Consider the following 26,376-nt stretch of genomic DNA (forward strand, 5'->3'; position numbering starts at 1 on the left):
GATGATGATGATGATGTCTTGTGTTTGCCTGACCCAACACACTAGTGCTTCCAGACCTCCTAAGCATGTTCTCTCCTGTCTCCTCCTACCAGAAATCCCTGGTGTCGGCCTAATATGAACATCCTGCTCATCTCATTGCTGGGCTGCCTGGGTAATTCTCATCTTTGATGTTGTTATTTTCATCTTCAGTTCTTATTTAATCATTGTGTTTATCACTGATTGTTTTCTTTGCAGTTGTGGCACTGCCCTCAGCCAGTGCTCAGAAAGTCAAATGGTGTGTGACAACACAGAAAGAGCTGGATAAATGCAAACACCTTGCAAGCAAATCAGCAGATCTTGAGTGTGTTCTCCAGCCTTCTATAACTGACTGCATAAAGAGCATTGAGGTAATAAAACGTGTATTATTTTACCTCACTCACCCTTGGGGGTTTTGTTCAGTCTAAACTATAGCATTTTCATTAAATTGAATATATAATTCACAGAAAGGTGAAGCAGATGCTGTAACTGCTGATGGAAAACATGTTTACTTCGGTGGACGCAGACCTTATGAACTCCGTCCTATCATTGCAGAGAAATATAAAACAGGTAAATATTTTCTTGTGGTGTTGATGAAGAGAGAAAAAAATAAAAATAAAATAATATATATATATATATATATATAGTACAGGTCAAAAGTTTGGAAACATTACTATTTTTAATGTTTTTGAAAGAAGTTTCTTCTGCTCATCAAGCCTGCATTTATTTGATCAAAAATACAGAACATTTTTTTTAATATTGTAATATATTATTACAATTTAAAATAATTGGTTTTCAATTTATTATACTTTAAATTATCATTTATTTCTGTGATGCAAAGCTGAATTTTCAGGATCATTACTCCAGTCTATCACATGATCCTTTAGAAATCATTCTAATATGATGATTCATTATCAAAGTTGGAAACAGTTCTGCTGCTTAATATTTTTTCATAACCTGTGATACTTTTTTTAGGATACTTTGATGAATAAAAAGTAAAAAAATAAAAAAATATTATAATTCAGTGAGATTTGTGTATGCACAAGGAGTCTGACAACAGCTGGTATAATCTGATCTCACCATCATCGAGTCCGTCTGTGATTACATGAAGAAACAGAAAAAACTGAGACAGACTAAATCCAGAAGAACTGCGGGAACGTCTCCGAGATGCTTGAAGAAACCTTCCTGCAAAGCTACCTGAAAAACTATGCGCAACAAAAGCCGCTTTAAACGCAAAGGGTCGTTACACCATATATTGATTTGAATTAGTTAATAGAAGTTAAATCATAAATAAATTAAATTTGTGGTTTTATTTTTGAAAGCATTCTCACTTTACAGCATTTTAACACAAGTGCCAGTACTTTTCACAGTACTGTAGCTTTGCAGGAAGGTTTCTTCAAGCATCTCGGAGACGTTCCCGCAGTTCTTCTGGATTTAGTCTGTCTCAGTTTTTTCTGTTTCACAGACGGACTCGATGATGGTGAGATCAGATTATACCGGCTGTTGTCAGATTCCTTGTGCATACAGAAATCTCACTGGATTATTACAATTTATTGACAATTAACATGCCTAAGACTTTTGCACAGTACTGTATATATATATATTGATGTTGTCACTCTATATTAGTACTGGTAGGATAATATTTAAATGCTTAATTTTATGATCAAATTCTCTGTAGTTTTTATTGTGGGGGCAAACATAATACCGTGCAATACAATGATGTTTGAGAGATGTACAAATAAACGTTCCTCTAAAGCCTCTGATGTATTTTTCATATTCACATTTCAACATGATTTTTCTAAAAATGTAAAGATGTATGGATAATCAAGTTAACCTAAGTTGCTTCAGTCCAGTAACTGCTGTGAAATTACAGCACAACTGTAAAATGGAAAAACGGTGTTGAACCCGTAAAATTACGGTAAATGGCTGGAACCAGAGCTACCAGTATTTTACTGTATATTTACTGGTAAATTTTTTACAGTGCGTGATTCAGTTGGCTTTATAGAGGTAATAAAATACAATTCATTGTTAGTTCATGTTTGCTCAGGTCCATTAAATAATATGAACAGACACATTTTTTAATTTAATAATGCATTAGTAAATGTGGAAATAAATATTAACTAAGATTAATAAATGCTTAAGACATATTTTTAATTGTTAATTCATGTTAACTAATATAGTTAATGTTAACAAATGGAATCTTATTGTAAAGTGTTACCAATATTTGATTTAGTATTTCACATTAATGACACTTTTTCAAATAAATAATAATGATGTTCATGGTTTTCCATTTGTGCTTTAACAACTATGCTAGCAAATGTTTCCTTTCATAATAAATTGGATGATGCATCATCCTGTCATCCTGATTCCTGTACATCCTTTCTAAACATGTTTCAGTTTAGCAGTGAGTGGTTTCTGTCAGATGTGTTTTTGAGTCTGTTCCCCTCCTCTCTGCTTCACTTCTTCTCTAGAGCCCTGTTATGGTGTAGCTGTGGTAAAGCGTGACACTCAATTCACCATCAAAGATCTCAAGGGAAAGACTTCCTGCCACAGTTGTTATCAACGGTCTGGAGGCTGGGATTTTGGAATTCTGGTTAGCAACAGGATAATTGACTGGGATGGTCCTGATGACATGACTATTGAGAAGGGTAAGTTTGGCTCTATTTGGAGATCATGTGGATTATTATTATTATATGGCTCTCTGAAATACTGGCATTTAGTGGCCTGGTATTTCCTGATATTGACAGTTGTCCATGGCAACGCTGTATATCAGTCCACTCATCCATGCAACTGAAACCAGCAGCACTTACTGTATGTGACTCTCGTATCACACCACAGACTCTCGTTTCATACAACTGCCGCCATCTTGAGTCTCATGTATCTATTGTTCTAACAATAGCCTTTAGAGGGCTTCATTATGCTGTAATATTGGTGCAGTGTTCATCTTGTTGCTAGACCAATTGTTTTGTACATGGACTATTTTTTTCTCAGAGACAGCTTTTAAAATAAGGAAAAATTATAAAATAATTAAAAACTCAAATCAATATTTTATCATTTATTTTATGTATTTATTTATTTGGCGAGTAGTCGTATAATATGCTGGGATAATAAGCTAAAAATAAAATATAAACATTAGATGAAAAACTTAAACTTAAAAAGCTTAAACAAAAATTGGAAATGTTGCTTTGGCAACTAACTGACATAAAAAAGTTGAAGTACTAAAATTACTTAAACTAAAAGTGAAATAAATTTTTATTAAATTAAAGCTAGAAACCTTTTTCTTTTTTTACAAAAGCATATAACAAAATTGTTAAAACAAACTAAAATGAAAATGAAAACTGAAAATATAATCTCGTTCAAAATGGGATATTGACCAGCTTACTTGTACATAACCTTTGATGTATTAAGTGTGATTTTTGGTTATGTAAAAAATCACACTTAATTTTGTAATTGATGTATAACTGAATAATGGGGCACTTTTTTGTGTTCTCCAGCTGTGTCACGGTTCTTCTTGCGCAGTTGTGTTCCTGGAATATCAAAAGCCGCATACCCAAACCTGTGCTCAGGTTGCCAGGATGACTGCAGCTGCTTTCCTGGTTCTTCTTGCCTAGCAGCCTTCCAGTATGAGCCTTCCACACTAATACACTCATATTTCCATTGTCTCAATAACAATATAACTCATGCATTCTTTCCAGGTGCATGAAAAAGGGTAATGGGGACGTTGCCTTTATTTGCCATGGTGGAATCCCAGGTCAGTGATATCTTTTGCAAAAATCTAAAATATGATCGACTGTCACAAAACTGTTAAATATATTAGAGTTGTTGCTGGAGGTTATGATTCCAAGGTTGCTGATTTTCTTGTCTTATCTGAAATCCTAAGTGAGTGAGAGACAGGACTACCAGCTGTTGTGCAAGGACGGCACTAGGAAAGATGTTGAGCAGTACAAGGACTGTCACTTCGGCAAAGAGCCTCGCCGTGCTGTCATCGCCCACAAGGATGCTGATTCACAGCGCATTTATAAAGCCCTTACACAGGTTCCGGTATGTCATTGCAACAGATGCTGCATCAGTAACTTTTAATTTCACCATACTACATTATTACTAAAGAAAGACTCGTTTTAAGAAAGTGAGAAATATTGATCTAAATCTAGATATTTCACCCAGTAATTCAGGAGACAATGAAAGCCTCTTGTTGTGTTCAACAGGATTCAGATCTTTTCTCTTCTGATGCTTTTGGGGGTAAAGACCTGATATTCTCAGACTCTGCATCTGACCTGGTGGAGCTCCCAAAGAGCACAGACTCCTTCCTCTACCTGAAACAAGATTATTATGAGGCCATGCTTGCCCTTACAGGTGACACAATTATACCAAAAATACATGTGAATGTATACAGTGTGCCTAAAAAAAAGTATTGGGACAATGAAGCCACACATAAACATGCATTAAACAACATTTATTTTAATTATTTAGCATTCAACCAGCGCCCCTATTTTTGAGAATTTTCTGAAAATGACATACCCAAATACAAATGTCTGTAGCTCTTAAACCCTATGGTCCACATTCATAACTCTGATCTTTTTTTAAACTAGACACTTGAAACTTTGTTACCCAAGAGTCATTATAACTCAAGGTAAAACAAGGTAAAATTTACATGAAAGTGACTCACGATTTCTTTGAATTAACTTCACTTTGGGAAAAATTGATCAGGCTTTTATTAAAGGCCTGAAAACACCATAAAGATAAAATTGAATGTCTGACCATGTTTTGATTCAAATTTGAGGATGATACTCCCAAAAATGTGGTTTCTGTAAGCTTTTATTCAAGAAAAGTATAGGCGTCCTTTCCAAAAGGCAATTTGGAGACTCCAAATGGACACCTGGCACTCAACCACTTGACCTAAGCAGTAGCAGTTTTAACATTAAGTGACATGGCATCTGACGCACAGAAGCCAATGGCACATGTCACTATGCGCATTGGCACATCCGGTGGCACATCCGGTCTTCATTGGCATGTGCCAGTGGATAGTGACATGTGCCACTGACATTATCGCGGAACACTGACAATGTGTCGCGGAACAGGTTTCCGTGTTGTGACACCTAGTGACTGACAGATGAGCTGAGCACCTATACTGACATAATTGTGAAACAAAAGCCTATATAGCATATTTTTGTGATTTTAAAAAATAAATAAATTTCAATTAAACGTTTTAAAGTCAGTAATTTTTTTTCGCAAACAAGTCAGTTTGTGACACATCAGCAGCCTATCTGAGTGGAATATAAGCCACTGAATGTATGTGATGCCAATGTTGTTGATCACGCAAACTGCCCATCCTAGGAAACACAAGGAATAATTCAGTAGTAACTAATAGCACATTAACAGTCGCATCCGTTACTGTAACCTTTATTTTTGCATGATGCTCCATGCACGTCAGTAGGTGTCAGTAAGTCCACACTGGCTAGTGCAAAATAACCTAAAACTTGCGACAGTTCAGGAACATCTGGTGATGGTGGTGTATTTGTCATTTGTTTGCGAGTAAGACGGTAGCAAAAAAAAAATATATATATATATATATATATAATCATGATATATCATAATATAATCATAATCATAATATAAATAATTAGTTAATCATTTATATAATATAAATTATATATCAATATTATTGAGCTATAATTTATGCAAGTAAATTTACTAATTAATTTATAAAACATAAATAAATTATTAACTTATTATTTATATCAGACAGACTCTGATGTTTTTGCTTACTTATAGGCCTACTCATCTGGCTTTAATATTTTACAAATACATTTAAGGAATTATGTAATAAGAAATAAACCCATTTTTATAAATGTATACATGCATTCCTTCTGTAGATGTCATAATGTCACAACATCTAGCCCTACATAATGCTACGGTAGACAGCGGACCGGATGTGCCACCGGATGTGCCAATGCGCATAGTGACATGTGCCATTGGCTTCTGTGCGCGTCAGATCCCATGTCACTTAATGTTAATACCGCCTTACGTAAACACTACATAGGCCTACTACATACATGTATATCAATTCAGAACTGTTCTGCCCTTCAAACCACACAAGAAAAAAACGATTTCAGCACAACATTTGAACATTTTAACAAAATTCTCTTTATTTTGAATAATTCTAATAGCAAAAACAGTGATTTCTCATTACATGTATAGACATTCCAGAAGTGATCGTTTTCCAACTAATGTATAAAATATATAAAGAAAAAATAAATGTTTTAGAACATTTGTAAATACAAACGTGTTTTTTACTCAAATAAATTACAATAAACTGATAATTATAATGAATATCCTATTACTTTCTGCTGCTCTTCGTCACTGCTCCTCATCACTTTCGTCCAAAACACCACCAAATCTCTTCTGTAGTCGACGATCCATGATAGAGATGCTCAGATATATGCTTTGGACTAAATCCGTGCGTTTATGCGAGCTCCATGTGTCAAAACAATCCGCGTATGTGTGTGTGTGTCGTCGCACTGTGTGTGTGTGCGTGTATGCGCGCCGCGTGCGAGTGGCGAAAGCGCACATGTGAATGAAAACTTTGCGCACTTGAATTTGACGAATATGCTTGCATAAACTGTCTATCACTGGAATCGATTTTAGTTGGCTAATATTTTTTATATACTGTCTATGGCCAAAGAGTATAGAAGTACCAAGAGGCGAAACTCAATAGAACGTTCCATTGCAACAAACGCACACATGCGCAGAGCTGCAGCTCCGCCATCTTGGACTGAACGCAACACAGCTGTCATAGAATTGAACGATACTGGTTCCAATTCAAAAGCGGTTAAGGGAACTAAATAGTAGTTTCTAGTTTTTAATATCTCTATAGCAGACATCACGAGTCTCCCGGAAGTTCCGGGAGTCTCCCGCATATTGATCAATTAGCTAAAATCTCCCGGAATCTAGAGCGAACGAGCAAGAGCGCGCAGCTCCAAACCGTGTAGAGCACACGGCTGAAAGGGCGAGGGAGCGAGAGACCTTAGCTGTGTCTGAAATTGCGCCCTATCCACTATATAGTGCACTATTTAGGGTGTCGGCCATTTTGTAGTGGTGTCCGAATTTTGAGTGAACGACATCGTTCACTACTTTTACCCACAATCCTCTCTGAATTCGAGTGTACATCCGATGTACACTTGCTGAGACACTAGCTGTGTCTGAAACCGCTCACTCGTTCACTCATTCACTAATCCCTGCATAGTGAATGGCAGTTGAGTGCACTACATCAGCAAAGAGTGAACGAAAATGAGTGAGCGAATTCGGACGCTGACATAATTATCACGCGCCAGAGAGCTCGGACAATTTCGTCATAAACATTACCTACCCATCTTTAATATTTCCTTTTTTGGCTGTATGAATTGTATGTAACAATTGTATGTATGTATTTTTCACGTTTATTGCGTTATTTGATAAAAAAAAAAAGATAATAAAAACACTTATCATATTTATTTACTTTTTACATTTATATGTGAAAATAAAAGAGATCAAAACACTACACAGCACATTTGTTTATTCAAATATAGATATAACGGTATATATAAATAAATAACCAGGCATCTGGTCTTATAAATGATTGTTTTCTATCTCGCGTGCGCCGTTGCCATGGTGACATTTTTGTTTATTTTTCATTCGCGCTCTATCGCCTTATCGTGTTGGATTGTGGGAAATAGTGTCTCAGCAAGTGTACATCGGATGTACACTCAAATTCAGAGAGGATTGTGGGTAAAAGTAGTGAACGAATGTAGGGAATGATGTCGTTCACTCAGAATTCGGACACCACTACAAAATGGCCGACACCCTAAATAGTGCACTATATAGTGGATAGGGAGCGATTTCAGACACAGCTACTATTTCCCACATTCCAACACGATAAGGTGATGAAAAATAAACAAAAATGTCACCATGGCAACGGCGCACACAAGATAGAAAACAATCATTTATAAGACCAGGCGCCTGGTTATTTATTTATATATATACCGTTATATCTATATTTGAATAAACAAATGTGCTGTGTAGTGTTTTGTTCTCTTTTATTTTCAAATATAAATGTAAAAAGTAAATAAATATGATAAGCAAGTGTTTTTATTATCTTTTTTTTTTATCAAATAACGCAATAAACGTGAAAAATACATACATACAATTGTTACAATTCATACAGCCAAAAAAGGAAATATTAAAGATGGGTAGGTAATGTTTATGACGAAATTGTCCGAGCTCTCTGGCACGTGATAATTATGTCAGCGTCCGAATTCGCTCACTCATTTTCGTTCACTCTTTGCTGATGTAGGGATTATATGGCGGCATAATAATGTCAATAATCGCGAGAAGAAATGAGATCAGCAGTAGTCTTAGTCTTTAAGCAGCAGTCTTCTTAAACCAGAATCATCAGATATAATGGTTTCACACTAGCTATGTTTCCATCCACACGTTTTTATCCGCATTTAGTGATATCGAATGAAAAATGCCTTATGGAAACAGTAAAATTCTATTGAATTTCATGAATATCGACTCAAATGAAATACGGTCGGTCTCATCGGATTTTATCTTGATCGATATACGGCTTATGCAATAAACGCTGATGGAAACGTTATTATTATGGCGCGATCCATTTTGCCTAGCAAATGTTTGCTTGAATGTTGTGCAATTCGGTGAGACTATGAATGGAAACACCTTAAAATGTCTCAAATCAATTCGATATACCAATTTGATCGCAAAACAGCATGTGACGTCATTACGCACAGGTTTTTATTCGCTTTAAAGCCGATTGATGGAAACACACTTTCACCAGCTTTATTCGCATGAGGTTTTTTACCGAACTTCAGATAATTCGATTGACAAGTGGATGGAAACTTGACTAGTGACTGACAGGGAACATTTTACTGTACAATGAGTTTTTACACATCTATTTCTACTTCATACTCAATACTTGCATTCATGTTTTTTTTTAATTTTACAGTGTGATATTACTTTTACTTAAGTAAATTATCTGAATAGTTCTGCCAATGATTACAGCTCATGGAAATCAAAACTCTATATCTCAGAATATTAGAATAAAGAATGTATAAGCCAATCACAGAGGACAGGAACTGTAACCAATCATGTGTAGTGAAATGATGCCGACTGGATCCGCCCACCTACTGCCAAAAAGATTAACCGCGAGCGAGCGAGGTTAAAGTTTTGCGAGCAGCAGAGATGGATGATGTGATGAGATGTACATGGGATTCTGCGCGCGCTCAAAGCAGTTTTCTCCTCGCGGGTTACAATCTTGCAATTTGTGCGGCTTTCGCTTGTGCGCGCGCGGATCTCATTTCCTCTCGCGAGGATCTCATTTCTTCTCGCGATTATTGACATTATTATTCCGCCATAGGATTAGTGAATGAGTGAACGAGTGAGCGGTTTCAGACACAGCTCTTGCGTGTGTGTGCTAGTGTGCCTCAACAAGCGCATGTGCTCTTTTTATGTGTTTATTAGAGGTTGAATTCAAATCAAATACTGCCAAACCACCCATACTACCTCTGAATAGGATGTCTACTTCATAAATTGTATGAAAATTATGGAAATACATGGTTCAGATCACTCAAAACATAACTTATATGAAAATAGAGGCGCCCTTATATGGTCAGCAAGGAAGCTTGGCTGTCCATTCAGTGAAAAAGTTTGGTACTATGCCCAAATAAAATCTTACTGAAAGCTCATTTTTTGAGATATCAACCTAAAATGTAGAACACAACTTGTTCAGATTTTTGCTTTCATTTTCTTGCAGTTATAGAGTAAAATATATTTTGTAATATATATATTTTATATAAAATATAATTATATTTTTAAATTTGTACATTTTAATAAACTCAAACTTATATAACTTTTTTTCTGTTTCACTTTCATAATTTATTTTATATGAATTAATAAAGCGGTCATTTGCCAGGTTAGGTGTTCATATATCTCTGAACATATGCGATTTAAAAAGCCCATTTCGAGTCTTGACTCAATTTCGACCAAATACATAACGTTAGCAAACGGTTACTGCGGTTATGGGATAGCTTACATTAACGTTAGAGCACCTGTTATCGTTGACGTTAGCTCACTTTAACGTTAATAAAAACCTTTTCTTTCTACTTTACCTCTCTGGATCTTTGGGGAATCTATGAAATGCTAGTTGATTGGTTGTACACTGGTAGTTGTTGCAGTTGATGGCAGAACACTGTTTTCTTTGTTTCCAATTATTTACAGACATAATGTTAATGCTGTATACGGTAGTTGTGCTAACGGAAACGCCGTTGGTTCTGTCCAAAATGGCGACAGCAGCGCCATCTAGCGATTGTTGTCAAAACTGCAACGGAGTTTCGCCTCTTGGTACTTCGGCCTTTTCAGAATGTTTGTAAACAATAGGCGCCGAGTAACTTCCGGGTGGAGCGAGCGGCTTCCACTGACTAACTGAAGAGATCCAGCCGGCGACTGCAACAGTTACATAGTTAAAAACATTGTTGTTGATCAAAGTTGAAACGATGATGAAAACGTGTTGTGTTTGGGGTTGCGCTGCCAGATATACAGCAAAATGTGTAGGGTTTTATCGATTTCCTGTGGGTGAGGAGGTTATAGCGACGTCGTGTCGTCAAAAGTAGGAAATCTTAACGATCCCCTAAATATGATTCATCCAACGTTTACATTTCTGCTGCCAACCCTGCTTGCCCTTCAACTCTGCCTCGTGTATTCTCAAAACGGTCCATCTACAAAATCACAGCAGAGCATTTATCTTCCGCCGGCGAAATTCGAGACTAATATTAGTAAATTGTCTCTTTTGATGAAGTCAAATCACTGCCTGAAGTAAAAGAAGGCTGCCCACTCTCACGCACTGACCGTGAGACTCCCGCAATTGTATGAGGCGCCACGTAGGAAACTTCGCTTATCAATACATACATAACACACGTGCATATACACCTCTAAATTACCCGCATATACATGTAGGCTATACTATTGGATGTTCAAAATACATATATGAAATACACGTGCACACTAATATGAAATTCATACCAATACATATTATGTTAGTAATGAATGCATATACACTTGTGAATATTGCATATAAACTTGACGCACGCATACACCTATAAATACTCGCATACATAGGCTATAGCCTACACAACTAAAGCATGCATCCACGTTTTATTTTGTATGTATGCGCGCATCGAGTTTATATGTGCGAGTGTTTATAGGTGTGTCTGCGTGCTGCGCAGTGTTGTCAGCATAGACTGTAAAAAAATATGGACGTAGTGTCCGTGACGTCACCCGTAGGTTTCTGAAGAGCATTTTTGAAGCCTAAAGTAGGCGGAGCCGGCCGTCGCCATCTTGGCCTCGCGTCACTCCCGGATAACAGAAAATAGGCAAACAGGCGGGGCGTGAGTGGAGCTGAGGAGCCGAAATCACCTAGCTCGACGTCATAGATATAAACACTGTTTTATATCTATGATATATCTATAAACACTGTTTATATCTATGGCTCGACGTGATCGAGTTAGCTGATGATGTAAAGCCAATTAAAAGTTCCTGTTTTTGCCCTTCGAAATATTATATTATAATATTTAAAAGACACGGCTACAAGTGAGACTGTGTATTGTGATTCTGTACTATTCTGCTAACGTTAGTTGAAAATGTATTATGCAGTAACTTAATATTACTCTGAGAGTGTGTGTGTGACAGTGATTTATGTGCACGTCAGTCACTCTTTATGGTCCGTCAGCGCGGCGTCGCTCGTCAAGTTCGTAGAGAGCTTATTCAGTCCATTTTAAATTCTGATTTTGGCCGCCTCTCAAATGGGTTATAGATATATTGCCTATGAAGTTAAAGTAACGTTAAATGCGCTAGAAAATCCGCGCTCATTCATGGATGTGCATTTATAGCATGGACGGAGAAAGCGCCGACGACTGCATGATTTCATCTGACGGCACATAAGCATATTATAATCTATATCTGTTTCGTGAGAGCAGAACGAACGAGCCTTTATTGACGTTTTTAAATCTGAAAACTCCAAAAAGCAACGAAATTGTCAGACATCCATTAGTGCATGTTCACAGAGGAAAACTGAAATATCTGGTTGTTCTCTCGAACGATACTCGACGACAACAATCCTAAGCCGTGGGCGAAGTTAACGTTACTTAATGGGTGTATTGAATAAATAGTATGAAATAATCCCGAAAAAAAAGCACAAAACACGGCAGAGATGGCAAGTTCAGCAGCTAACATTTGCTGAGGTGAAGTGACGGCTAAGTAACAACAGACAAACGGCTAGCATTGACATCAGCGACAACCCACCTGTCACTCAAGTGGCCACACCCTTAATTATGCAGAACTTTAAATATTAATCAACTAAACGGATGAGTTATAAAAAAATTCACCCCCCTCACAGTTGTCATGAAGGGCAAAAATAGCTTTATAGACCAAAAAAACATACAGACACCAGGCTGTAAACACGTTTTTTTCTGCTGTAAAATTTGGTATTTTAACATGGGGGAGATACAGATTTGACTCACTTCTGACATCAGCCTCAAGCGGCCAGTCAACGAATTGCAGTTTAACTCACTTCCGTGTTGGTATCAAGAGAAAGACGGAGAGGTTGCCGCTTGGTTGCCAGCTATTTTCAAAGGAAAGTAGCTGACGCCTCCCCTAAAAGTCGCTAAATGTCTCGAGATGACGTCATACGTCAATTAGCATATTCATGACGTCATCGCGGTGTACTTGCGTTCTGCCTGCCTAATATTTTTTCTCATTAAAATCATGCTCACATACTGTATTTTAATATAATATAATATAATATAATATAATATAATATAATATAATATAATATAATATAGCCGAATGCCCAATAAAGCTGTTCTCATTTACTATATTTTTTTGTCAGACAATAGAACGAGTAGCTATTGAATGACTATTTTTTATATGTGTAAAATGATCTGAATTAAGAGAGTTCGGGAACTGGGTGAACTAAAGCACTGTTATAGTGAGTATTACAAGTATTAAGCACAAGAAAAGAAAGGAAAATAAAATGGTCAAACTAAATTCTTTAAATATAAAACAAAAGATAAGTGATAAGTCCGTGGAAACAACACTGCTCATTCACGTCTGTTAGCTGCCGTGCTGCTGCTCCTCTCTCAGCCATTCACTGCGAGTGTATATATGTATGTGCGAGACGAGTGTTTATAGGTGTATATGCATGGAAGTTTAAAAGTATTTATAGGTGTATGCGTGCGTCAAGTTTATATGTAGCCTATATGCAAGTTATTCACAAGCATTCATTACCAACATAATATGTATTGGTATGGATTTCATATTAGTGTGCACGAGTATTTCATATATGTATTTTGAACATCCAATAGTATAGCCTACATGTATATGCGGGTAATTTATAGGTGTATATATGCACGTGTGTTATGTATGTATTGATAAGCGAAGTTTGATTTAAATCCTACGTGGCGCCTCATACAATTGTCACTTTTCACACGCTCTCACTACACATCCATTTTCTCACGCAACTTACCTAAATGTATATTCTTCATACATAATATCGACCAATCAGTGTTTTTCAACCGCGCAAAGGTCGATATAACAGCTGGAGAACAATTGACCTATGGCTAAGCCCCGCCCCCAAACGCGATGAGCCAATCACAGTGCGCATAGCTAACCCATACACTCGGACATTCTCTGCTTCCACGTCCATTGAAATGCATTGCAGTTAGTCAGTTTTCATTCGTTTTTATATGTTTTTTCTTTACATTTTAAGTTTAAAATGGTCAAACGGTGTGCATGGGGTACATTCAACTCCAACACTAGTAGGTATCCTGAGAGGCTGGGCGACGGTGTGTATTTTTTACCCTTTCCCAAGCCACATTTCAACCGAGATAAGTGTCTGCTCTGGATTAAGTTATGCGGTAGGCCACAACACCAACTAAACGCAATTAAACAAGGATGTCTACATCTGTTCTAAGGTAAGTAAACAACGTATTTGAACGTTATCTTTAACATCTCTAACATAACGTTAGCCTAGCTTCTAACTGTTAGCTGCGTTGTAGCTGCGTAGCCAGACACAATGTTGTGTTTTACACAAATATAAGTAGGCTAAACACTTTGCAGTTGTAATGATGTCCTGTATGAACAAAATGGAGTATGTTTTTATGTTTCCACTGTTCGATCGCGCCCGCGCCTCTCTCTCTCTCTGATACACACACTCATCCAGCATTGCAATCTTGACATCGCAGCCTGTTCATTATGCTGCGTTCACACCAAACGCAAATAGAGCGTCAAATTCGCGCGTATCGCGTCTAGTTCGACGCTTGAACATTTTGAATCCATTCACGCGTCCAAAGCGAATAGGACGCGCGTATAAAGCGAGCGTTTGAAGCGAAATAGCACCAAACTATAACGTGTAAGTTACACTGTGACCTGTAAATCTTTGTCTGGAGCTGAAGCTTTTCATCGACCTTCTCAACATTGAAATTATTAATATAACCCTCCAATGTATAGTTAAGGCCCTTTTGGTGACTTCGAGATGATATATAATCTTTCTGTCTCCAAAAATCATCAATTGCCTCCTGTGAAATGTCTCCTACTGTGACAGCTACCGCTATAGCGCCTGTTACCGAATGTTGACTGTTTGTCCGAGTGAGTGGAGGGGGCGTGGCTTAGCATAGGTCAATTGTCACATAACATTTACCTCAGGAAAGCCATTTAATGACCATGATAGGCTATATAGCACGTTATTTTGGCTAGAAAAAGAGCTATAGAGAGTATTTTGCTAATTATGTGTAGGCCTACTATATTACATATTTATTATATTTTTTACTTGTATCATTAAACACAGTTGTTATTATGATAAAAAATGCATTATATTTAATAATTTTCTTATTTTTTATTACATTTTTACTGTCGATGGTGGGCCTCCCTTCCAAGCAATTTACTAGCGTTGTCATAGGAACGCTTCGGCTTTTGCCACCCGGAAGAACGTCTATTACTGTTGTGACGTCATGGTGAATTGTCGTTATCTTTTTGCTATGGCCAGAGAATGTCTAATAAGGCGAGAAGTTTCACTCTCAGTACACTTCCGGCTTTTGAACTGGTTGCAGTTCCACTCTGATTCCATATGAGGGCGCTCACAGGACGAGTGCAGAATGAATGGAGGTCTATGGCGCTATACACATCAAAATCCACTTTTCTCAGGATATAATTTTTTGTGTAGTAATTTGAATGTTGTATTCGAAAGGAGATGCAAAGAAATTACACATTGCTGGGTGTTAGATTTTTTAGAGTCACTTATTTGCTTTAAAAAGTATTTTAAAGTGTCAATGACGTCATACACATCGTACGACCAGAGACACTGCTTTACGGCAATCCTTCAGTCACTTTGGTGCTTTCGCGCTCTGCACTTTCTTTTCACTCGAGGCATCGACAACACAGCTGACACAGGTAAATACACGTGCTAGAAGAGTTTTTGTTTTGTTTGTTTCTGGTCCCGCTTCGGATGCCACGATGCCATCAAGCGGCATCTCTGGTCGTAATCAGTCCTTCACTGACCAATCAGCGTTCATTAGCAGAATGCTAGTGTGTTATGGGCAACAACAACTCAACCTGTAAGAAATCAAAAGGACTTAATTACTCGTTCATTCAACTTTCGACCTATAACCCATGTTGAACTTGCAAAACCTACAATCAAATCTGAGATTTCTCAACGGCAATCGGGTGAAAGAGACAAATTTAGCCGTATAGCCCCATAGACTCCCATTCATTCTGCACTCATGGACGATCGCCCCCAGTGGAACTCTGGTGGAACTACAACCAAAATTCGGTACAATAGGACTTAATAGGGAGTGGGCAGGCTCTCCGTAGACGGGCTCTGCTATGGCTAATACTCCCAATCATAGACATAATAAATACATAGACTACATTGTCGACTGAAAAACTCTTAAAACTACATTTCGTGACACAATAACAGTAGTATGTTACAGTTTACAGTTAACAGTTTTTTTACTGGCTGAATGTTTTGTGCCCAAGATTTAATTAGATTGTTTTAAAGATTTATGAATACATTTCTCTCTGGTTTTGTTTGGCAGCTGTAGTACATGTTTATGATTATTAGAAGAACATTAGAACACAATCTAAAAAAAAGCTTTGTAAAGCAGAAGTTAAAATCACAAAATTAAAAATAAATAATTACAAAAGCACAGTATGAATTTTAACTGGTAAGATGAATCTGAGCTTAGTAATTGACAGTATATTAGCCTACATTTGATTTACCCCAATAGTCCCTTTACAGTTATTGCTATCATAAAAATACACTTGTAGGTTTAAAATTCTAAATAAGGCACATCTAATGTCCAAATAACAAATATTTTAGCATAGTATATATATAAAATGTACTTTATTATGTCTTTCAATTCAAACACATTTAACACAATTATACAAATTGACAGTTCCTTTAAAGACATCATATTTTCCCCCAATAAATATTCCTTATTTTTCCTTCTACTTTTTTTTCTTTTGTGATAATACCCACCAACACATACATATGATTTAAGGGGGAAAAGACAAAAAACAATAAATAAATATTAATAAAAATTTAACATTCACATATTTATATCAAACTCTTATAATGACACATAATTCCTAATAGTTATTCAAGTAATATTATTTGAATATCAAATATTCAATATTAAATAAGCAAATAAATAAAATAACAAATAACTAGCCTAGAAATAAAAGGGAGGGAGGGTTATATAAAAATGTAGTTAATGTAGTCTAATATATATTCCTTTATTTTATGGAATATTCTTTGATTTTAGAGTTGCACATATCTTTTCAAAATGTATACATTTGCTCTTAATTTCATGTTATCCTCTCCATAATGTACTTTAGAAACTAAATCTACTCATTTAAAACTGGGGATTCTTGCTTTCTCCAAAAAAGTATTGCATTAAAAGCTGTAATTCTCAGCATTCTAAATAAGTATACATCATCTTTATTAAGTAGCATAGGTCCTATAGCCTACCCAAAACTATATTTTGTATCTTTATATATTTAGTTTCTTAAAAAAAAAATCTTCCCTGAATTAGGCTACTTCTGTTCACTGAAGTACTTCTGTTCACTATAGAAGTTCACTGCAACTTATCCAACATCCTAAAGATAAATTATTATAATTAGAAGATATTTCTAGTGTTATAAAATATCGCATATTAATTTTCCAAGCAAAATGTATATTTCAGTAAGAATTATTGCGCTCCTATTTGGCGCGCATGCGCGCAGCAGCGCTGGTTCAATATGAAGATTAGCAGTAAAATGGATACATTTGCATGACTTTCCAACATTTACAGATGGAGGATATAACTGTAAAATGTAAGTTTTGCACTGAGGGGAAAAAAAACATGTCACAAACGCATAAAACAGCACAAAATATACGCTGTTTGATGGTGGATCAATTTGATCCACGATCGACCTCTAGGGCTGCTTCAGAAACGCGTGCACACGCAATTATCTAGACTAGATAAACCTGGATCAAATTAGTGAGATTGCGTGAACTTCAATTACCTTTTATGGAACCACTTTAGCCCCAACTTATTTGTTAGGCTCATTCAAGTCCGGTTTTGGAGTTTAATCCCCGCTTTTCTAAGCGTCTTTTATGGAACAACCCTCTGTTTTCAATTGTGTGGCGATTTGTAAAGCCCCAAGCAGCACAAGAAATAGGCATTTTTCTCAATTCTCGTTATGAGAGGTATGGGAAAGTTGCCCTCCGCAATATGGCGGCGCCGTTGACGTACGATCCAGCGGCCAATAGGGCGTCTATGTATTTATTATGTCTATGCTTCCAATCAATCAAAACTTTCCTGACTAGACATTGGCTGCCTTTATCCAGGCTTTTATCCAGTCGAAAACCCAGGTGCGAGATTGACAGGGCGCTGAGCCTGTCAGGCGCTCCCTTACTGTTTTGGTCTAAAACAAAGCCTGTGATTGAAGGAGAGAGAAGTGGAATGTCTCATTTGATCCGGAAGAGTCTAAACTACGGGGGTGAGATGGCTTTTGAGTGTTGGAATACGGATTAGAATCGATATTTCTTTGAAAATGAACATAATGCGAACTCTATCTCGAAAACGCTTATGCAAACAAAGGAGAATATTTCATTTTCTTCCCTATTTTTTCGTTGGTTTGGATTAAAAAGTGGGATGCATTTTGAAGAGTGGACCCTTACATTGTAACGTATGCTGTTGTTTCTTGGATTCGTCCGAACTGATCTGAACCATAGGAGATGAAAGATGAGTAATGCCTGGTTCAGATTACACAATTTTTTTGTCTGTTACGATAGTCACTGTGTCAGATTACACGATTTTGACTCCTAAAAATCTTGTCATGTCGTGGACAAGAAACATGTCAGACTACACGTTGTTTTCCGACCAGTCATCGCGAGCCGTCTCACATGCGTCCCGACCAGGGGGGCAGGGTTTTCTATTATTTTGAAGGTACCCCCGGGCGCCGCCATTGGCTAGCGGACCCCCACCTGCTGTTAGCATCCCATTGACTCCCATTCATTTTGGCGTCACTTTGACAGCGAATAACTTAACATCTGAGGCGTTTAAAGACTCCATGTGTCCATTATTTATTTCTAAAGAAACACAAAAATGTATAAAAGGCTCCATTACCTTGTAGGTTACGTTATGGCCCCGTAGAAGCAATTTTTGTAAAAATAGGCTAACGATTGCGTCATAACCACGCGACTCTCTGTTGCACAGTAGAGAGATTACCGTATGGACAGGAGGAGAAGCTCGCGGGCAATCGGGGGGACGTGGAGGCAAAATGACAAAATAATTAATCAGAATACATAGCAAACGTTTCTCTTGCTCCTAGCTCATGGACAGCTCCTACTCACACTCTCTGTCTCTGCACGTTTCGGAAGAGAATGATTCAGATTTCTCTTGGCACAGCTACTAGAAGACAGACGGGTTGCTCACGTCACATCTACGTCGTCAAGCTCAGCTTGAGTCTGCGCAGTGCGCTCGACCCCCAGGAAGTAAGAGTTTCTAATTGACTTCACTTTGTCTCCGTTGAATCCAATGGGGTCGCTGTGTCCATTTCTTTTACTGTGTATGGTCCCGACGCCCGTTGTCGTTTGCGAATCCCCACGACACCCTACGTCAAACGGATCGTGCAAAAATCGTGCTAAAATCGTGCTAAAATCGTGTAATCTGAACCAGGCATAACAGTTATAGTGGTTCATTTTGCTCATTTTTACATGAACAGTCCTTTTGCATTTAATTTAACCCTTTCCTCTCTGGTCTATTGATTGCAAAAACAAGTTTAGAACATGATTCTTGAGTGTTTTAGCTTTCAAATGATGCATAGTTTATGATAGTCAGTTGAATATTTGTTATAAAGCAAAGCTTAAAAAAAGTAATAAAAGTATAGCCACGCCCCCGACGGCCCGCCCGCGGGCCGATGCTAGCTAACAGGTTAAAGGGGAAAAAAATAATCAATTACTCACTCTCATGTCGTTTTAAACCTTTCGTTCATCTTCGGACCACAAATGAAGGTGTTTTTAATCACTTTGACACTTCAAAAAGTGTCGAGATCGAAAAACTAATCCATATGATTTTTTTCTGAAGAGACACGATCGCTTTATATGATGAACAGATTGAATTTAGGCTTTTATTCACATATAGACATTGATCAGCGAACATAAACAAGCTCAAATGTACTTGACTGACATGTGAAAATGAACCTCATTGGTTCTTGCTGAAGCTCAAATGTGCTGCGTAACACATGAGAATGAACCTCATTGGTTCTCACACATCAAGCGAACATGCTTAAGCTTCTGTTTACCATAGATGATGTGTGATTTGATTAATGTTTATATGTGAATAAAAGCCTAAAATAACTCTGTTCATCATCTAAAATGATCGTGTCCCTTCAGAAAATTTGGACAAAACAGCTCGATTCATATTAACTAGTTTCACGATCTCTTTATGAACTATTTGAATCGTCAAAGTGGTCGTTGCGTAGGCTGTCAATGGAGGGACATAAATCTCTCAGATTTCATTAAAATATCTTCATTTATGTTTCAAAGATGAACTAAAGTCTTACGGATTTCGAACGACATGAGGGTGAACTATCCCTTTAAATGCTAAAAATATATTTTATTTAGGATTTTTGGTTACACTTATTTTAAAGTGTCTGTTACACTGTAATTAAACATTTAAGTACTTATTATAAGGTTAGGATTATGGTTTGGTTTGGTTTAGGGTTAGTTGCATGTAATTATGCATAATTTATAGTTATTACTATAGTAACTATATGTAACATATGTAACAATGACACTGTAAAATAAAGTGTTACCACATTTTTTGTGTGAACTTTATGTGTACTATCTGCACACACACTAAAAAGTGAGTTCTGAGAAATGCTCTAGCATCATGTGTTTGCAGATTCCCCATTTTAAGGCTCACTTAAGTGTCAAGCACTTTTGGGCCTTGAGTTTGTAGTTCTTGACATGTACTTGAAAAGCATGATTGTATATTGTATGTATAATTTCTCATCAGTTGGGAGCCTGCCAGCACCAGCTCAGGACCGTAAAATTCAATGGTGTACTATTGGCCACGCAGAGCATCAGAAGTGTGACGGTTTACAGATTCCTCGTTTGGAGTGCAGAAGGGCAGAATCTGTGGAAGAGTGCATCCAGAAAGTCATGGTATTGTTGGGTCACATGGATGAGTGCTGAGGTTGATGTCAATCATCTTTACATGCTGTCCACCTGTAGGTTAATATTCTGTTTTATTTTCACTAAAGCGTGGAGAAGCAGATGCCTTTGCAGTTGATAGTGGCCAGGTATATATTGCTGAAAAGTGCGGTTTAGTTCCAGTCATGGCTGAGCAGTATATTCAAGGTAAGAATGAACACTACCTCATATTTCATGAATCAATTCATAAGAAACCTATTAGTCAGAATTTACATGTTTGATGAAATCTAAAATGTTATTCTCTCCTTCCTTGCAGAAAACTGTTCCTATAGTGGAGGCAAGTATTACATACTTCCGCTTTTGTGAAGCTCTAGTCTGCATTTTCTCATCAGTTGTCTGACAAGTTTTCTATACTTGATCCGATAATCCTGCAATGAACATTTCTGTGATGTGCACAGACACCTCAAGTTACCATGTTGTGGCGGTTGTGCGTAAGGGCTCGGGTGTAACCTGGAGTAACCTGCGAGGGAGAAAGTCCTGCCACACTGGCCTGAACCAAAATGCTTGGATAGTCCCAGATTCAGTCATATGTGGCAGAACACCTGACTGTACCCTATGTGAGTATCACTGAGTGTGTATTCTCAGCTGGTTACTTCATGTTTTCTATTGATTCTTTTAGATTTAGTTCATGTAATTGCATAACATATTTTGTCTTCATCTCTCAGACACATTCTTCAGTAAAGGCTGCGCTCCTGGTGCTGATCCTAAATCAAACATGTGTGAACTGTGTAAAGGAAGTGGAAAGGCAGTTGGAGATCAGGACAAGTGCAAAGCCTCTTCTGCAGAGATCTATTATGGCCATGATGGGGCTTTCAGGTAATGGACCGTAGACTAGAATGGAAAGGGAAACATGTTTTTTAGATCTGTATACTGACTCCAATCCATAATCTAAATACACCATAATCTCACTCCTCTTGTAGGTGTCTTGCAGAAAAAGCTGGTGATGTTGCTTTTATCAAGCACACTATCGTTGGGGATTACACAGATGGTTAGTGTGGTTTACGTTGATTAATAAAGCTTCACACTTTTCATTGTGTCACATTTTTTAATATGTATTTTTCTGGTCTGGTTCCTTCTCTATATCTACTTAGGTAAAGGACCAGAATGGGCTACGCAACTGAAGTCAGATGAATTTGAGCTGATCTGCCCTGGATCACCTGACCAAACATTTAAATACTCTGAATTTGATAAATGTAAACTTGCCAGTGTGCCGGCTAATGCTGTGATGACTCGGGAAGATGTACGCGATGATGTGGTGTCCATTCTGGAGGCGGCTCAAGTGAGTTCAGTATTTTATCTTGTGATGTTGAAACTAGCACATGTAGGAGATGTCATGTAAAGCTCCGGTCCTGTCCACGTTTTATGTACTTGTATTTAAAGCAGCATCTTTTGTGTTACTAGACCTGTTTTGAAATGTTGTCTAATTGTTAAATTCTCTCCCCCATGTCTTAGAAATCTTCAGACAAACTGTTCAAGTCATGGGGTGAAAGAAACCTCCTTTTCTCTGATTCCACTAAATGCCTTCAAAAATATACTAAATCTCTGGAGGAATTCCTGACTAAACCGTACATGGACATGATTGAAAAGACCTACGAGACTGGCCAGGGTGCACCAGGTATAGAATATGTCTATGATTTCCTACAATGATTTTGTTAAAAATGTGAAGATTTTATAGCTGTCTTGTTGCTTTTGACTTATAAAATGATGCCCACTTAGTTATTTATTCTAATGTTTTTCTTCACAGATCTGGTGAAGGCATGCACTTTGGATAGTACGTTGAGTTCCTAAAAGAAATACACATCAACTTCAGGCCATATGAGCTTTGTCTGACATGTTTCCCCAACTAAGAATCTACATCTCTGAATCACTGTATATGTTCATATGTTGCAGTAGTGTCATTATAAATTATCAAACACAAGGGATACCAGCATTGCTGGTAAATCTCACACTCAAGAACAGAGATTGATGTGATTGGGTTTCTGTTTTATTACAACAGGAGTTGAAATAAAAAAAAGAAATTCTATGAATATGTTTCATAATTATAGTCAGGCAAAATACTAAGAGACATCAGTATAACCAATATAGGGATACAAAAAACATATATGTGTAACGCAAGGATCCACTGGAGGCAAGTTGTAGAGAACCCAAGTGCACTTTATTACAAAGAAAACCAAACAAAAACATGGTGTGGCATGAAAACTCAGAACATGAACTTAGAACATGAACATGGAACCAGAGATCTACAGGAAACAATACTTGATAAAGACACATGGCAAACATGAGGGATTAAATACACAGACTAATGACAAGACAAGACAAGGGACACCTGTGAACAATGAACAGGCGATTAACCAATGACAAGACATATGGCAGGATCACATGACTAACAGGGAATCACATGACAAGACAAAACATGTGTCTTGTCATGTGCGTTCGAAACCGCATACTCAATGAGTAGGTACTTAATTACTTACTTAAGGAGCGCTAAAAGAGTAGGTACTTTATAGCCTGATCTCGTTAAGTATGAATGCGAACCGGACATCTGCCATGTTGACGTTATCATGTGACCTACGACGCGTTATCACAAGCGCAACAATTTAAAAGATTTGAACGACACGTTTAATTCATCTATCTGTAAATATCTTGATATTAATTAAACTTGCTCATTTTGTGGTCTTGTTGAAGAAACTACATTTAGGGTTGATTTAAGTGGTAACACTTTACTTGAAGGGGTGTGCATAAGACTGACATGACACCTTCATAATCATGACATGACAGATGTCATAAATATGAAGGAGGTCTTATGCGTGTTTATGACAACTGTCATTAAGTGTCATTTGCTCAATTATGACATTTTTAATGCAAATATGACATTGTTTGAGATGTCTTTGTTATGACAACTTGACATAAACCAATACATCATAACCTGTCAGTGTCTTTGTCATGACAACTTGACAATACCAAGACAACATAAATTGTCATAAATATGTCATAAACATGACATAGCAGATTAATTATCAAACTTAAGAAATCACTTAGCTCTATGGGTTAACATTTCATTAAACTGTCAGGTGGTTGGTTTTGACATTGGCTGTCATGAGGCCATTATAACTGTCATGAATGTTTTTCAGTGGTACAAATTTAATTTGTCATTAAAATGTTATAATGGCTTCATGACAGCCAATGTCAAAACCAACCACATGACAGTTTAATGAAATGTTAACCCATGATTATGGGTTATGATGATTATGACGGTGTCATGTCAGTCTTATGCACACCCCTTCAAGTAAAGTGTTACCATTTAAGTTCTTATATTTTTAACCCTACTAATGTGACCCACCGTTTTATCCTTAACGATATTATTTATTTTTATTACGAAATCCTAAAATCGTCATCTCTTGAATATGTTGTTAATTTCTTTCTTTATTTATCTAACATTTTCATCCACAAGAAAAAGTGTCTTACTGCCACTTTTATATATATATATATATATATGTAAAAAAAAAAAAAATTATTGCATCACAACAAGTGTATTGTGATTGTCAAAACATTTTCGTAACTAAACTGAATTTTATTAGGTTTAGTGACGTTACAATGTTTATATGGTACAATTTCTGGTAAGCTACGCTTTTTTATTATTTCAATTCAATTCAATTATTGTGATTTGATTTAATATTGACTCATCTGGATAAATATTAGGTAGTCTACACAAGATAGGCATTAATTTTTCTCAAGAAAAAAACAACTCACCTAATGCTGTAAACATACAGAGAGCCCTATCAGCTGGCAGTATTATTTAAGGTTAAATATAACTCAAATTAAATATAATGCATTTTTTTTATTATAATAACAACTTTATTTAATGATATAAGTATGTTGAAAGTATGACGACTGTTATTGATGACATTTGTGAGTGTATAACGGTGGAAATTGATATGGGTAAAATGAAGAATGTTATCGTTAGCTGTGTTTATAGAGCATCCAACTCTGGCATTGAAAGCTTTAAAGAAGTGTTTGAGGCCATGGTTTTGAATGCCAAGCAGAAGGTTGCTTATTTTTGTGGCGATTATAATATAGATTTCTTAAATCCGAGTAAATCACCTGCAATAGAAGAGTTTATAGATGCAATGTATAGTACAGGCCTATATCCATGTATAACCAAACCGAGCAGAATTACCACCCACTCAGCAACAGTAATAGATAATATCTTTACAAATAACATGAGCAGTAATTTAGAAAGTGGATTGTTAATAAATGATATCACTGACCATCTGCCAATATTTATATTCCATGAATGCAAACACGATAATTTAGATACCAGCAAAATAAATATACAGAGGAGATTAAGAACAGATCACACCCTGAATAAATTAAAAAATGATTTGTTAGCTCAAGACTGGAAGCATGTTTATGAAGAAGGGGATGTTGACTTAGCCTATAACTCATTTCTAAATACCTTTTTGACTTTGTATTATAAAAATTGTCCAACTCAGCAATCAGAGATAACATCTAAACGTCCATATAAACCCTGGGTTACAAGGGGTCTGATGAATGCCTGCAAAAAAAAGAATACTTTATATAAAGACTTTGTTAAGCACAGAACTGAAGAGAAAGAAACTAAATACAAGACATATCAAAATAAATTAACAGCTATCTTAAGAAAATGTAAAAAAGATTATTATAGTAGATTGCTGGAAATTAATAAAAATAATATAAAGGGTACTTGGAACATTTTAAATTCAATTATCAGAAGGAAAAAAACAAGTACTGGATTTCCAAACGAATTTATTGATAATGGTAAAATAATTAAAAACAGGGATGAAGTCGTGGCAGGCTTCAATGGATTGTTTGTGAACGTAGGCCCTAATCCGGTTGATGAGATAATCCCTCCACAAGATGGCGATGTCTCACAATTCTTTGAAGAAAGAAATCCAGCAACTATTTTTTTGAGAGACACTGATAAAACCGAAGTACTTGATATTGTCAATAACTTTAAGAATAAAACATCAAGAGACTGTGATGATATTGATATGTTTTTAATTAAACAACTAATTGTAGCAATAGTAGATCCCATAGTATATATTTCCAATCTCTCTCTGAAATTGGGTTCCTTTCCCACAAAGATGAAAATAGCTAAAGTCGTTCCTATCTTTAAAGCTGGTGAACAGAATCTTTACACTAACTATAGGCCAATTTCATTGCTTCCCCAATTTTCTAAAATTTTGGAGAAGATATTTTCCACCAGATTGGACAGTTTTATTGATAAATATGGGATCTTAACTGATAGTCAATATGGTTTTAGATCAAATCGTTCTACATCTCTGGCTCTAATTGACCTGGTGGAAGAATTAACAACTAGTATTGATGACAAGAAGTTTGCTATAGGTGTATTCATTGACCTTAAAAAGGCCTTTGATACAATAGATCATCACATTTTGCTTCAAAAATTGGAAACGTATGGAATTAGGGGAATAGGGATAAATTGGATAAAAAGATATTTAGAACATAGACAACAATTTGTGCAGATGGGAGAGGAAAAGTCAAAGCTCCAAAATACA

General features: G+C 36.6%; 1 protein-coding gene across 6 annotated transcripts in view; it reads left to right on the forward strand.

Annotated features, from left to right (window-relative positions):
- The window catches only part of LOC311086781 (serotransferrin-1-like), an 88,973-nt gene continuing 62,597 nt past the window's right edge, over window positions 1-26,376 (forward strand). For 2 of the 6 annotated variants that reach the window (XM_084119836.1, XM_084119840.1), the window contains exons 1-15: window positions 1-151; window positions 235-386; window positions 483-585; window positions 2,487-2,663; window positions 3,510-3,636; window positions 3,711-3,766; window positions 3,896-4,056; window positions 4,221-4,368; window positions 20,622-20,770; window positions 20,869-20,965; window positions 21,075-21,095; window positions 21,217-21,375; window positions 21,484-21,634; window positions 21,739-21,806; window positions 21,910-22,097. In XM_084119836.1, the coding sequence (XP_083975962.1) occupies window positions 115-151; window positions 235-386; window positions 483-585; window positions 2,487-2,663; window positions 3,510-3,636; window positions 3,711-3,766; window positions 3,896-4,056; window positions 4,221-4,368; window positions 20,622-20,770; window positions 20,869-20,965; window positions 21,075-21,095; window positions 21,217-21,375; window positions 21,484-21,634; window positions 21,739-21,806; window positions 21,910-22,097 (1,794 nt within the window). In that variant the 5' untranslated portion in view covers window positions 1-114. Of the gene's footprint in view, window positions 152-234; window positions 387-482; window positions 586-2,486; window positions 2,664-3,509; window positions 3,637-3,710; window positions 3,767-3,895; window positions 4,057-4,220; window positions 4,369-20,621; window positions 20,771-20,868; window positions 20,966-21,074; window positions 21,096-21,216; window positions 21,376-21,483; window positions 21,635-21,738; window positions 21,807-21,909; window positions 22,098-22,270; window positions 22,434-22,562; window positions 22,842-26,376 lie in introns of those variants that run through there. The other 4 variants (XM_084119838.1, XM_084119841.1, XM_084119837.1 and 1 more) reach the window with 4 other exon arrangements.

This window comes from Abramis brama (genome assembly GCF_963993115.1).
Source record: "Abramis brama genome assembly, chromosome: 7".
Classification (NCBI taxonomy): Eukaryota; Metazoa; Chordata; class Actinopteri; order Cypriniformes; family Leuciscidae; genus Abramis; species Abramis brama.